This window comes from Cygnus olor, chromosome 5, assembly GCF_009769625.2.
Source record: "Cygnus olor isolate bCygOlo1 chromosome 5, bCygOlo1.pri.v2, whole genome shotgun sequence".
Classification (NCBI taxonomy): domain Eukaryota; kingdom Metazoa; phylum Chordata; class Aves; order Anseriformes; family Anatidae; genus Cygnus; species Cygnus olor.
The window spans coordinates 46,972,889-46,986,856 of record NC_049173.1 but is presented as its reverse complement, the minus strand read 5'-3'; the positions used below and the strand labels follow the sequence as shown (position 1 = coordinate 46,986,856).

Here is a 13,968-nt window from a genome sequence, read left to right as displayed (position 1 = left end):
AGAGAGAGAGAGAGAGAGAGAGAAAGAGAGAGAGAGAGAGAGAGAGAGAAAGAGAGAAAGAGAGAGAGAGAGAGAGAAAGAGAGAGAGAGAGAAAGAGAAAGAGAGAAAGAGAGAAAGAGAGAAAGAGAGAGAGAGAAAGAGAGAAAGAAAGAGAAAGAAAGAGAGAAAGAAAGAGAGAAAGAAAGAGAGAAAGAAAGAGAGAAAGAAAGAGAGAAAGAAAGAGAGAAAGAAAGAGAGAAAGAAAAGAAAAGAAAAGAAAAGAAAAGAAAAGAAAAGAAAAGAAAAGAAAAGAAAAGAAAAGAAAAGAAAAGAAAAGAAAAGAAAGAAAACCAAAACAGATTAAAGCCCACTGTAGGGTTAATATCTGTTACTCTGCCTGGAGAAACTTGTCTGAAAAGGCAGGCTGGCAGAGAGATGCTGTGGATTGCACAAACTGTGTCTTCCTAAATCCAGGGACCGTTAGTCCTCAGGGGAAAGTGAGCTATGCACACAGCCTGCTTTATTATTCTTAAGATATGCTTTCTCTGAAATGAACTCATTTTAAATAAATAATGCTGCGAGGAGAATTACCACTGTCCTCGGAGGGAATGGAATGGCAGGCGAAATCATGCTCGTGACAGCAAGCTTTATGCCTACCGTGGGAGGATCTCTGCTCAGCCTCCAGGTGGGAGGACTGCACATGGCAGCCCCAGAGCGAGAGGGTAGCAGAAGTCCTGGCTCTGGGGAAAGGCATGCTTGGAGAGACAGAGGGCTCTGCGGGAACATTTGGCTACTTTGCAGAAACTCAGCAAGACCATTTGAAGAGCTGCCAGGCTTTATTCTGAAGAAAATGGAGAAAGATCTCAATATCCTCCTGGCAAAACACCAGAGAAGGTAATTATCTCCATACCTACATTTTCTTCCTTGAAAATATGTTCTTTTCTTCTAATCACACAGACATGCACTTACAAGAATCAAAGGTTACGCGAAATACCAGCTCCTCAGCTAGCAGAAATCTGCCTGGCTCCACGGAAATCAGTGGAGTTGCTCACATTTCTACTTACTTGGCATCAGTCACATAGGCTCTCCAGTGGCTCAGAAACATCTTTCTACTGGAGTACATGCAAGTTTGTAAACCATTCCCTCTCCAAAACAGCATTTCTGACATCGTGGGAGTTCTGACCTTCGCGAGCAACTGGAATTACTGTTTTTAATCATCAGGTAGCTTTTAAGTGGAGATATTATGGACTGGTAAATGAAATGTCTTGGAAAGCTAGTAGATGACAAAAGCAACAGAAGTGAGTAACTGCTATTAAATGCCTCTTTCATTTTAATGAAAGAAACAATTGCAGCTCTTCACCGTATACTTCATAGAAAACAGATTTTATCGTGAAGGGAATGATTTGGGACTCAGTGACTGAAATGAAAACTACATGGAGATTGTTTTCCATAATAACAGAAAACAAGCACATAAACAACCTGCCAGTCACACTTCCATAACACAAAATGCAAGTTTCCAACATCCTCTCTATTTCTAATCATGTCACAAAAAGCTGCATTTCTCTCGTGAAGTCAATCAGGTTGAATGGAGAAGGGAACACAGTTGTTTCGCCATATGTTAAACAGAGATGAATTGCAGTGTCTTCATACAGACGGGGTACTGGGGGCCTGCAATGTTTCCATACAGAACCACAAAATTATTGACGTAAAATTGGCATTTAGTAAATGAACAGCAGAAACCCTGCTAAATGCAATAAATCTGGATGAAAGGAGAAACTGGAAATCTTGGAGAAAGGTTCACCTCAAACTGCTACTGCCTGGGGAGCCTCCTATACCCCAGAATGTGATCCATTCAAGGGACTCGAGCGAGATTATGATCTGAGCCACCCTCACCTAAACCGATAAAACCCAGACATACTAGTAAGCTTTTGGAGATCACTTTACCAGATATAGCTGGACTACGGGTAAGCAGACTTCCCAAATGAAAGGGGATGCCCGTGTTGTGACAGAAAATACTCAAGAGACCAGTGAGTGACTTGCTATCGCCATGAGGTAACATAAAATTATTCACTTTGCTAATGTTTACCAAGTAGGTATGTAGTAACTGATTTCCTTGAGTGGAATTGCGTGGTGGTCTGTGTACTTGGTCAGAGGATCCGAAGAACCGTGGCAATACCAACGCCAGCATTTGCCCCAGGTGCAGGGTCGAGCAGACCTGTGGCACTCCAGTTCAATTTCACGGTGTCTCAAGATCCCCCAGAGTTGCTGGGTCTCATTCAAACAGGGAAAGGAAAGGGGAAGGAGACACAGTCTGGAGTGCCAAGATCCTCCTGCAACAACAAGCAACTTTGCTGCCCAAGAAGAGGAAGCGATACTGTGCTTTTCTTCTTTGATTATTGAATTCTAGTGTTCGTAAAACCACTAAAAGCCTGACTTCACAGCCTGAAATCTTGTACCTTAATACAAAACATACTGCATCAACAGTGATGCCTGGCCTATTAAACTGTCCCATTCCAAATCCAAAGGAGTCACTGTTTAGGAAAAAGGAAGAAAATTTGCAGAGTTGGTCCCTCTCGGCCTGGCTGCCTCTCAACAACAGAACAAGGTCACATCTAAAAGTATATAGAGAACTGTCTACAATAATCCAGACTCAATCAAATCACTGCCGGCCACAACACCATCTCCTTCAGATGGCAATCACTTTTAATCAGTTCCAAGCACAAGCTGCATCTTAATCAGGATCCTTAAAGGGCATATCTCCACTGGATAATTTCACCTTGAATTAATTGACTGCCAGTCACCTCGAGGTCATTGACACATTTGTAAAGGTTAGTTTGGACAATCTCCAGACACCTCGGATTTGCTTCTGAGATCAGGCTACAGTAATATTAGCTGGGCACAAACACGTACGTAGTGCCCAATATCACCTATAAAGCCACACAAATTGTCTGAGGCGACTGCCACTCAATCACAGGACAGCCCTTTGGTGAGTGCAAGGCTATGGCATGGGTTTTATCCTGTCACCAACCTGCTATGCTAATTCATCTCCTTTCTTTCTCTTCCAAAAATCCCTCCAGTCCTAAAAGCTTTCTGGCAAGTAGGAACAGAACACTGGGTTTGTTTGGCTTGTTTTTCCTGTTTATTTTGGCTGTAACATACATCTACTGCACATTCATACAAATTTTCCAGAAGAGGACTTGTTTCCAAAAGGTTGAGCTGAAGACCTGAACCAAGTTTCTGCTTCTACAGAGGTCACCAAGATCGTGGAAGTGATCTGGGCAGACTGAGCCACTGTCAGTTAGGATCTGGTTTATTCACCAACAGCCTGTCAGAAGTGTGAGCTATCCCTCAGAGGAGTGGAAGCTGAAGAAAAAGGTTAAATCTGCCACATATGACAATGGTCTCAAGAACCCTTCAGGGGATGCTCTTCAGCTGCCTCTGGCTTGTTTTGTACTTACTGCTTGTGCTTCTAACTCTTCATCTTAAAAATCAAAACGAGTCCCTCTTTCCTAATTAAGAGATTGATTTTTTGAAAAAGAGAAGCATTGATCCCATCTCTTTGTAAAGCTGGACAATGTCTTCTCTCTCTCTTCCCCCTTGCACGCTTTGGTGTCTAGGAACACTGGCTGAGCTAGCGCTGAGACCTTTTTCTCCATGGGGTCTCTCTCCATCCATCTAACTTACTGCTTTCAACGCCCCTAAATAGCTCCAATTTCACTGACATTTACTAACAGCTTCAAGGTTTATGAGGGCATAAGAGAAAGGAAAATCAGTGCAGCTATACTGAATGTATTTAAAAAAGTAAAGTTACAGATAAAGAACAGTAATAAAAACAAGGGATTTATCCAATGGGGATTTCAGTGGGTTCTTGACCCCAAGTTATTTGATATCTTTCTCATTGCCAGGGAAAGAAGTAAAAAAATCACTGCTAATAGGATTTTGTAGATAACACAAAATTTGCTGTGCATTAAATAATCTGCTGAGACCACTTGGACTGCTTGGTTACAGGGCCTTGTGGCTTATCCAGCCAAAATGCAAGAACAGACATTTAGGAACAAAGAAGAGCGGTCACACTACGAGACTGTAAGACTCTGGAAAGCAGAAAATCTGCAGAAGGACTGAGGAAACGAACACGTTCCGAAAGCAACGCTTCCAACTTGAAGGGGCAACAATCATGGGTATATTTAGCATAAGCTGAATAAAGGCTGAGTTGTATCAGCACTGCTATGCTGCAGGACTGACATTCATGCTTTTAGAGATCAACGGAAAATTTGGAAAGATTTCAGAGAAGACCTGCAAGAAAAAGCCAGAGAAGCACGCTTTGCTTCACACGGCTAACGCTCTTGGATAAACTAAGCAGAGTGGAAGGGTTAAAAAGCAGCCTAATTGCAGCCTTCACATACCTACATGGAGAAGCAATTCTCAACAGTAGACAGCACTTTAATCTACCAGAAAAAGACATAATGAGAGTTAATGGTTAGAAGTTTAAGCTAGACAAATGCAAGATAGAAACAAGGCACAATTTTAACTGTGAGAAAACAATCTTTGGAACAATTTATTGAGAAATGAGGTGCAGTCAATGATGTCTTTAAATCAAGGCTCAAGAGTTTTGCAAAGTTATAATTCAGATGTAATTAGTTTGATGGTGACAATACTGACTGAAATGCTATGGATCATAGATGACCTTAACAGTTTCATCTGGTCTTACAACCTCTAAGCCTTTCCAAAAGGTTACAGGGTTTTCCAAGGACAGGGACTTTGTTGTTCATGCCAGATTGTCACTCTTGCCCTGCACCTTCAACTTTACTTCAGATCCATCCTGAAAGAAAAGTTGATAGAAAACAAGTCAATCTATTTAGCACATCCCACCTTGGAGTGTCAGGCACTGCTTCTTTTAAACTGGCACTGGTGATTTGGGGGCACAAATCGTGCTCCGTCACAGTCCAAAGTCCCTGAACAAGTGCGGGGAAATGTCTTTTATTCCCTCCTTTGACATAAAGTCAAAAGCCCTAGACACACAGCACAGAACGCCTTCGATACACCTTTCAATAGTCAAGGCCAGGTGATAACTTTGTCAGCCCAAACAACTGAGTCACTTTGGCTCCTCTAATTCTGTTCGCAGTGACACTGCCTCTGTCCTCTGCCCCTCACCTGTCCTCCCAGCCCCTCCTCGGGACATCGAGCAGCATGGCCAGGCCCATCTCCAGTTAGTTAACATCCACACCCAGGTAACATCCTCAGCCTCAGGGCATCTGGCTTGAATCTCAGTCTATAGCAGCCTGGGCTGTGCTGAGCACGAATTGCAGCAGCGAAGGCCACTCACTGCCACGGACACCAATGTTCACCACACTCCCTAGTCGTGCTTTAGTTTTGCAGGAACTTTATTCTAGAAAAGCATCCGGTTCATGGCATCCTATTCAGAATCCCATTAAGTTTTTTATTTGAAAAACTCCCATCATCTAGACTGTAACAATTTCAGAAAACACGGCGCTGCGATTAGCTGCGGTGAGGCTACCTGCCACTCACGACCCAAAGCATGGGAAAAGCTCACATTCAGTCCGATGTGACCGTGACACACTTTGGTGCTCATTTCAAGCCTTAATATAGACAGACCTGGATCGATAGCAATAAAGCTCCTATGGGACAAGAAGATGTTTGGAGCAGGGATCACAATTTTCCTTACCTGATCCTATAGGCCTAAAAACAACAGCAGAGGCCTCCGGGTGTTGCTGTAGTGAAAATAAAACATATACACACAAAAGTGCAAGCTGTTAATTTTTTGGAGGATACTGAAAGACTGTGGGGAATTCATAGCAACGTTTATAAATGCTAGAAAACGTAGCTTTTAGCAAGAATGAAAATTAGTCTGAGACTTGTTCTGCTGTTTACTCATTGTTCACCATTGATCATTTAACACACTTTCTTCATTCTATCACAGGAAGAAAAAATACCCGCTTTGGCCAGGATGACAAACTGCACAAGCTAAATATTAAATAGCAAAGAGCCAAAGAGAATGGTTTTCGAACAACCTGCATGCGAAAAACACCAAACCAAAACCAAACCAAACCAAAAAAACACCCTACCACAAAGGTACTCACTGAGCAGCATCAAGGAAACTGCAGGCTGGGATTAGCCTGCAAATGAGTCACTAATCCAAAGGAGCGACCTTGTATTTTTATCAGTATTGCCAGCTCTTGGGATACTTTCAAAAGTCACATCATAGTTTCATGGAGCTTTGTATAATACTCCAGCTACTGTATCCAGCAGGTATAGTAGAGAATCTTGGTGTTTATTAAAAAGTGGTTTATTGTAAAATGTTGAGGCTTCATGATTTCCACTATTTTTTAATACTAAAAACCAAAAAGCAAATAAAAACAACAAACCAAACCAACGCCCATGAAATAGCCATGCTTGTCATTTTGCCTCACCGTCAGTGTTACTTTACATAATTTTGTAATGCTGAATGCAGTCAGCTTCTCACCTCGGGCACAGTGGCTCAGCTCCATAGGCTGATGATGTGGCTATTTAACAGATGCTGCAGCTACCTGGTCTATTTGAACCAGCTCCGAATCTAACAAAATATCCAGTACTGTATATACAGGAGCTTCACCTAAGTATCAAGAGTCACGTGGAGTCGCTAACAACCATTTAGTTCCTAAGACATGTGGGTAATATTTTCCCCCATCTGATCCTATGTAGTGACCACGTCCCCTCTGCCATGTACCTCCGAGAGGAGCGGCATCCAGCCCTCACCCGAGCTGCTCGGCGATGCAGCACAGTCTGACAGCAACAGCTGGGGAAGTCTTCGCTGTGCCAGCTCTCACCTTCCTTGGGTTTGGCTGCTGGAAAATGCAGTTATCACAGAAAGAGCAGAGGCTCTCTATCTGTGACAAAGTTTATTTAGCGGTGATTTCTTTTCCAAAATAGAAAAATGTTATAGCATCAGGTGTTTTTTTTTTCTCCTACTACTAAACCCAGCATAGTGTTGCTGCATTTCTTGCTATCACATCCATGAAGACAAACAGAGCAGAAAGAAAAGCCAGTGGCCTCACATATCTTTCTAAACAACACAGAAAACATACAGACTATGTAATTTCAGAAGACTGCATCCCATCTAGTATTGCTTTGGAACCTAAATGCATGAAGTACTCCTCTGAGTGTTGCCTGGGTCCGTGGTCAGATTCCAAATCTCCAGATTTTGGAAGTCAGCAAGAGAAGCAGCAGTGCTGAAACCCAGTTGGTGGCACTGGAAGTACTGCAGCATGTCCACAACAGAAAAAAGAAAAAAATAAAAGCCACAACACTTGAACTGGGTTGTATCAAAAGGGCAAGGTAGCAACACATCTGACAAGGAAAAACTCAGAAATCGCTGAGCTAGAACCTGGGGATCAATGGCGTAGGAGTCAGAGCATTTGGAGGAAGAAAGGCTTTGAGGCTTATATGCAAATATGCAAGCTCAACATGCTCCAGTGAAGGAGCTCAAGACGAGGTGACAGTGCTCACTGCTGTCACCAGAGACAAGGGTGCTTCAGAGCTCCTTAGCACCAGGTTTAAGATTGGCACCACTCAAACAACAAGGACCACAATAACATTACAGAAAGTCTCAAGACAGGAACCGGATTCCAAATGATCTTACACTGCAAAGGCCCTGGCCCCACCAACAGTTGTTATGGAGCAGTAACAATCACTTTGCTAACCTCACCTTGGTGGGAACAGCCAACCTTGCAGCCAAATCCACACACCGGTCGGTAAGGGAACCATTCAGGCGAGAGCCACAGGTGGTGTAAGCTGGACCTGCGTCAGGAGGAACACTGCATCATGCAAACCAGAGTCTCTCATCATCATACAAATTGTTGATAGGCAAGTGTGCCATAAGCAATCTAATCCTGGAAACTCAGTTGAAAACACACAAATCAAAAGCAACAGACATTGAGGCTCTGCACAAAGCAGCTTTGCACATGAAAAATGACACTCGGCATACATGGAGTAAATGAGACCTGGCATCCTTAACTGCAAGAACTGAATCAAGTTTCAATTACTAAACCCATTGCACTCAGCTCTTGCTACAAATTAAGAGGACAAGAGAAATGCTTAGGCTAATCAGCCAGTGCTGAAATTCCTACCGCTAAGACAGCTTATGCAGACACATGGGAAAAAAAAATCAGCACATTAGAAAAATAGTGGAAAAGAGAAAGCTGGGTGTTTGGTGGATGGCTATCACCAAAACTATGTAGGGCTTAAAAAAACACAAGTTCCAGAACAACCACTGTAAGTGTTATTATTGGAAAAGATGCACTAAAAGTTTGATGAAAAAAGGCACCATTTGCAAGGTCATTTCAATGAAAATTAATAGAGGAAAAGAATTTGTACGATCTATTTATGCTATACCTAAACAATGCACAACACTCCTGTTTGTTCTTCTTTCTGTTTTAGAAAACTTTCTAGTTTAAGCCTGTAAAACTTTAGCTCCCACTGACCAAATGAGAGATTGACAGCCTTCAGAAACAAGCTGCCTACCAGCCTGTTACCATGAAGCTCAGAAGAATGCACCAAATGTAAACAAAACCTACAGGCACAAGTAGTGAAACATCGGAAGTATTTCCCAGGGGTTTTGGTACAAAACAGTTAAAAACTGTGACCTTTGACTACTCTTAACTCCTTGGATTTGGGGGAAAAGAAAGAAAGGGGAGCATTAATGGGGCAACCACGGTTCTTCTCCCAGTTATTTTAGGTAGACTTATAACCTGTTGCAGATTGCATTAGATATTCTGAAATTAGGACAGGAAACTTCTCGTTAGCTTTCACAAATCTAATTACGTAAATTAATATACCCCAAGCAACAGAAAATTCGCCACATGCACTTTGAGGAAGGGGATCCTCTTCCTTGTGAAACTGCAAACCAGCATCAGGCATCCCCTCCTACATGGGCAAAGCGGTTTCCAAAAGGGACAGTTTAAACCTGTGAAGAACATTTGGGGTTATAAAATCATAACCCTGTACTGAGAGACAATGGCAGAAAGCCTCAGGGTATCATTTTTGCCTACTGAGGACAAACAGTCCGAGCAGTCTAGTAACGAGGGCACAAGACTGGGAAGAAGGATTAAAACCAGGCACGTCCTAAACCATTCTAGCCAAGGGGAAGTGGAGATAAAAAGCAGGCCAGCACTCACAACAGCCAGTTAAAGCACAGCTGAGCTTTCTCCTGTATTAATATGTCACCCACCCCACTACACACCAGTATGAGACAGTTACTGCAGCAAGAGCCAACCTGTGATTTGCTCCAAAAAATAATTCCCACAGAACCACCTCTGTTTTGACCTGATCCATAATCTACAGAGGGGAAAAAATTCCACCCTTGAAACTACTTTGGCCCTCTAGCTTTTAACTGTCAGAGGCAATTTCTTTGAAATCTAATTCATGATTTGCAGGCTTCATTAAGTTTTCCTAAGTAATTTTAAACTTAAATCACCATTGGCAAATCCATCATTTATTGATAGAAGCATTAGGACTCTAACGGAGTGTGACTTGTGATGAAACGAGATAGGAAGGGATGAGGGTGGAAAAATGTGCTCCCTTCTTCCACGAAAGACCTTTTTGGTAAAAATAATCAGACAGGGAAAAAAGTAGGGTTTTTTGTTGTTGTTTGTTTTTTCAACAGGCAATTTAAGAAGAGCTTCCAAAATTGTTAAAATTACCTTCTAAAACTTGGTGAGAAGACACAAGGTAAGACACAAGGTAAACTCAGGAACAAGTGTAACTAGTAAGTTTTCTTATTATTTACAGAGAAATTGTAAGGACAGAGTGCAGTAAAACTCCATCCTGTGAAAGGGAAAGGAATAAATAAAAACATGCCAAAGCAAGTAGTACACACCAGAGAAGCCCAGATCTTTGTGCCAATTTAATCCCTCACCATGCTGAATCCTGCGCTTCTGGTTGAGGACATGTTGAAACAGAAGAAAGATGCTGATACTATTTTGATTGATATTGAAGGACTTAGTATATAAATACTCCACACTTTACAGGTAGATAGTTTCCAAACAAATGGCATTCAAGTACACTTCTCAGAGGCGTGTTGGCCTGTACGTATCTGATGCTACCAAGAAAAATCTGCTTCGTGCATTGTTGCCAACTCCCTTCAGCACAACCTGCCAATTAGGAATATATTTCCTTTTAATTGCAGTTGGCCATTTTCTTTATCGTACTCGATTTATCATAACATCACTTCCTTGGCCCAGCAATTACAATTTCTGGCCACCCATTTTGAACTGATGTGATAAAAGATATGTTTTGCATATTAAGTGACTTCCACGTAACTCCCAAAGAAAACCCTCCTCGTGCTGAGGTACAAAGCACTGCTGTCTCAGACAGGTGAGTGCCAGATGAGCCAAGTCCCTGCATCTTCTTACCTGTGGCAGAACGAGGCTGTGCAGCAGCAAGAGTTAACGCTGTAAAGTCGGGAAGCACGTGGCAAAGAAACCCCGCTGCAATCAAGCATGAGCGTGCTGCAATTTGCAAGCTGATTGACACTGGCCACAAGGAGAGGATAGGAAAAAGAAGATGAAAAAGAACCACAACGTCCCTACAGTGCTAGCACATGGTGCAGCAGCGTGAAAACTATCAATATTTGGTGTAGTTTAAGAAGAGAGGGTAGTGCCACTAACGTCGGTGGGGTTACCCCTAAATTCAGTCAGGTTCATAAAATCACTGGCTGGTTTCTAAGCCAGACTTCACCTATGTTAGAAGTACCCTCATCACTGAGATGCGTGTGCATTTCTGCAACTTCCTCATTTATTTTTATATACACATAATGGATAAGAATGCACGAGAATAAGAATATTAAATAAGCTGAATGTAATGCATTTTAAATAAAGCTGCTACTTCTTTTTTTAGTTCTAAATTAAATGCAAAGTAAGCACCTCTCCAAGGCTTGTGGCTAAATTTACCAGTGCGAGCTTAATGGGTGTGCTGATGAAACATTTACATGCACCTGCTTTGGCCATAAAGCGCAAGAATTTGCACATCCAATACATCCAGCTTTACATCCCACTTTTCATCTGCTATGTGATCGCCTGCTTAATATGTACAAATAAAAGGTTAAATGGGAAAAAACAGCGATGTTCAATGCCTGGACTGTATTTTTGAAAATATTTTCAGCCAATGTTTCGGCCACCACATAGGAGCTGAGATTTATAATGATTTGCCATTCACATTTCAGTTCTATTCCAATAAATGCCATTGTAAAGTTTTCAGGCTACTAATAAAAAGATATTAATGTGTTTTCTCCATGTTAATCAATTTAACATGCGGATTGTGCAGTTAACACTACTTTATATTACTGCCTTCATCATTTCTCACTCTTAGAATACATAAAATAAACAAAGGGGTTTTGGATTCCTTATAGATTCATTTTTATCTCAAAGTGAAAGCTGCACAAGATTTGTGGCTTCAGACTCATAACTAGTGATAAGCTTCCTCCTTCCTCTTCCCTATCTAAATATATAAAGAGACTTTAACAAAATTAATCGCAGTATTCAGCGCTCATGAATTTCTGTGCATGTGTAATTCATTTCCTTGCAGATAGCAAAGCAGGAGGAGGTTCTCTTGCTGCCAAGGTTACAGGATTCACGAGCACGCTTGCTCAGGACTAATGGGGAATAAGTGAAGAATCTCCCTCATCACTCCCTTCACTGGGGTCTAGCATTTAATCACATTAAATTACTTGTGCCATTGGTCCACATTCCTTAGGATGGGGGGACAGCTGGAGAACAAATGCTGCCTGAAGAATCCTGAGCAGCCCTTTCTGCCACAATTTGTGTAATGCTTAGCAGTAAAATGAGAGCTGGAAGCTACACTCCCAGCTTGGGGACCAATCATATTCATACTCATCTCTGGCAAAGCAAAGGGCATAGACCTGCACTCATTTCCTTCATCAGCAACTCCAATCTGCATCCAGGTATGATGTGGGAAGGGGAGAGGCAGGCAGCTGTGCTCCCTGAGAAAAAAGCAGTAGCATGAAACGTTTGCTTTCCCCCCACCCAACCCTGCTGCCTGGAGTTGCTGACTGTCGAGGTCAGAAAAGGGAACTCTTCCTTGATGAGGTACAAAAAAGAAGACCCTGTGGGTGAGGTAAGGCCATGGGGCACCGAGGGATCAATCGAAGTGTCTCTTCTCTTGCTGCAAAGCAACAAGTTCTCTTTTAGGTGCCATACACACTTCTTTCAAGGAATAGCTTTATGTGCAGGAAAAAGCCCACACTGTGTCTTCACAGCCACCTGCCGAAGCCCAAAAGCCTCTCTTGAGACAGCCCAGGCCTGGGGAGGGATATTGGTACATAGAGAGGCTCAGCTCTGTGGTCACAAGACACAGAAAAGGGGACATACTAGGATACAGCTATATCACATAAATCATGTAAAATTAATTTGCATCCAAAGAAACCTTCCCTGTGAAGTGCTACCACCAGTCGGTGTCACTCCACATCGGCCACAGCTTGCAGGTGTGCACTTCACATCCCGGCAGTTCTGAGCTTCGTCAAGTGCCAAGATTCAAGCCTTATTAAATTCTCTCTAAGTGGGTCAACAAGGAAGAGATACCCAACCACTCTTGGCTTAAAAACACATTTTTATTATGCAGGATGTAGTTAACTGTCTGTTCAACCTCGTTTTCCTTTAGCATTAATTTTTGTTCTTTATCAAATTCCCTCAACTCCATTTAAAAGGGCACGTACATGTTGCAGAAGCACCACCTCCCTAGCAAGTGTCAAATTCTTGCCTACTTAACTCCATTTAACTCTCTTCAATCAGAATAAAACTCATCTGCATGCAACTTAAAATTCCCGCTGGATAATCGTTTCAAGGACAAAAGGTGAAGTGATCTGCAAGTCAGAATTGACACGGGACCATCTCAACACCCTCTCCTCTCGGAAGGTTAGAGTAACCAGGGCACTGCAAAGCTTTCAGCAATCACTAACTTGATCCTGTTAGCTCAAGCTCCTTAAATTGTGGATTCATGATGTTAAGCTGAATTAGACAGTCTTCAATGAGAAAGAGAATAATCGTCGTCGTGTGACTGAAGAAACAAGCCTCAAGCAGAGCACTGTAGGCCCTCATCACCGTCATTCCTAAATCCCCAGCCCTGCCACTTTTCACAAAGATCTGTACAGAACAGGACTTAACCCTTCTCTGGTAAAAAGTTCACATGGAAAAATCCTGAGAAAGAGTGGTATTGGAATCCTTGAATTTAATATGCTATTAAAATCAAACAGGAGATCGATGAGATGTATCAACTTTAACTTGAAAGCTGTGGCATGGATAAGGACTTCTTGAGCGACCCTTACAGTGACCTTGGCACGCTACTTGGACTGGAAATAAATACATGTGGTGTGTGATATATTTATATTTAAAATTAGAAAATATTGTGTTTGAAACATTAAAATATGGTGTTGCTCATTTGTATTGAGCTTGTATCCTCAGGGCCCGTGGGAAGAGTTCATTTGTCTGTCTCTAGACCTGGTGGTTGGCATCTGTCTGCTAAGAGGCCACAGCAGAGGCAAGGCATGGGCAAATTCACAGCAGTGCCTGCCAGGAGCATCTCGCCAGTGTCATCCAGGCACATAGCAAACAAGTCTCTTCGTAACAGCCAGCTTCCCTGGTGAACCATTGCTCAAATCACATCTGGAAGAGGAGGAGGAAGGCCTTTAAGCCATAACTGTGCCTTTTTGTTTCCCAGATCAAGCAGGAGAGTAGTTTTGTATCTCAGAAGCTGATCTAATACCTTCAAAGAGCTACACAGTAATGCTGTGGTGCCCATGGAGCACGCCAGGAGCTCCCCCTGGATCGGGAGTGAGGAGCCCAGGGAAACCAGAATCCAAATCCTATGGAATCTGCACAGCCTCACCAAGGGCGTGGAAGCAAAAAGCCACATTCTGCATTTTTCCATACATAGCACTAGCTGATCCTTATGAGACGAGTACAAAACTATTAACCATATCC

General features: G+C 42.4%; 1 protein-coding gene across 15 annotated transcripts in view; it reads right to left on the bottom strand.

Moving 5' to 3' along the window:
- TSPAN4 (tetraspanin 4) overlaps positions 1–13,968 on the bottom strand; it is a 435,812-nt gene that overhangs the window by 52,361 nt on the left and 369,483 nt on the right. Inside the window, exons 11-12 of one of the 15 annotated variants that reach the window (XM_040560419.1) lie at positions 5,664–5,709; positions 4,515–4,799 (exon numbers count right to left, since the gene is read on the bottom strand). The exons of the other annotated variants lie outside the window; for them this stretch is intronic. Coding sequence (XP_040416353.1) covers positions 5,678–5,709 — 32 coding nt within the window. The 3' untranslated portion in view covers positions 4,515–4,799; positions 5,664–5,677. Of the gene's footprint in view, positions 1–4,514; positions 4,800–5,663; positions 5,710–13,968 lie in introns of those variants that run through there. 15 annotated transcript variants of the gene reach the window in all.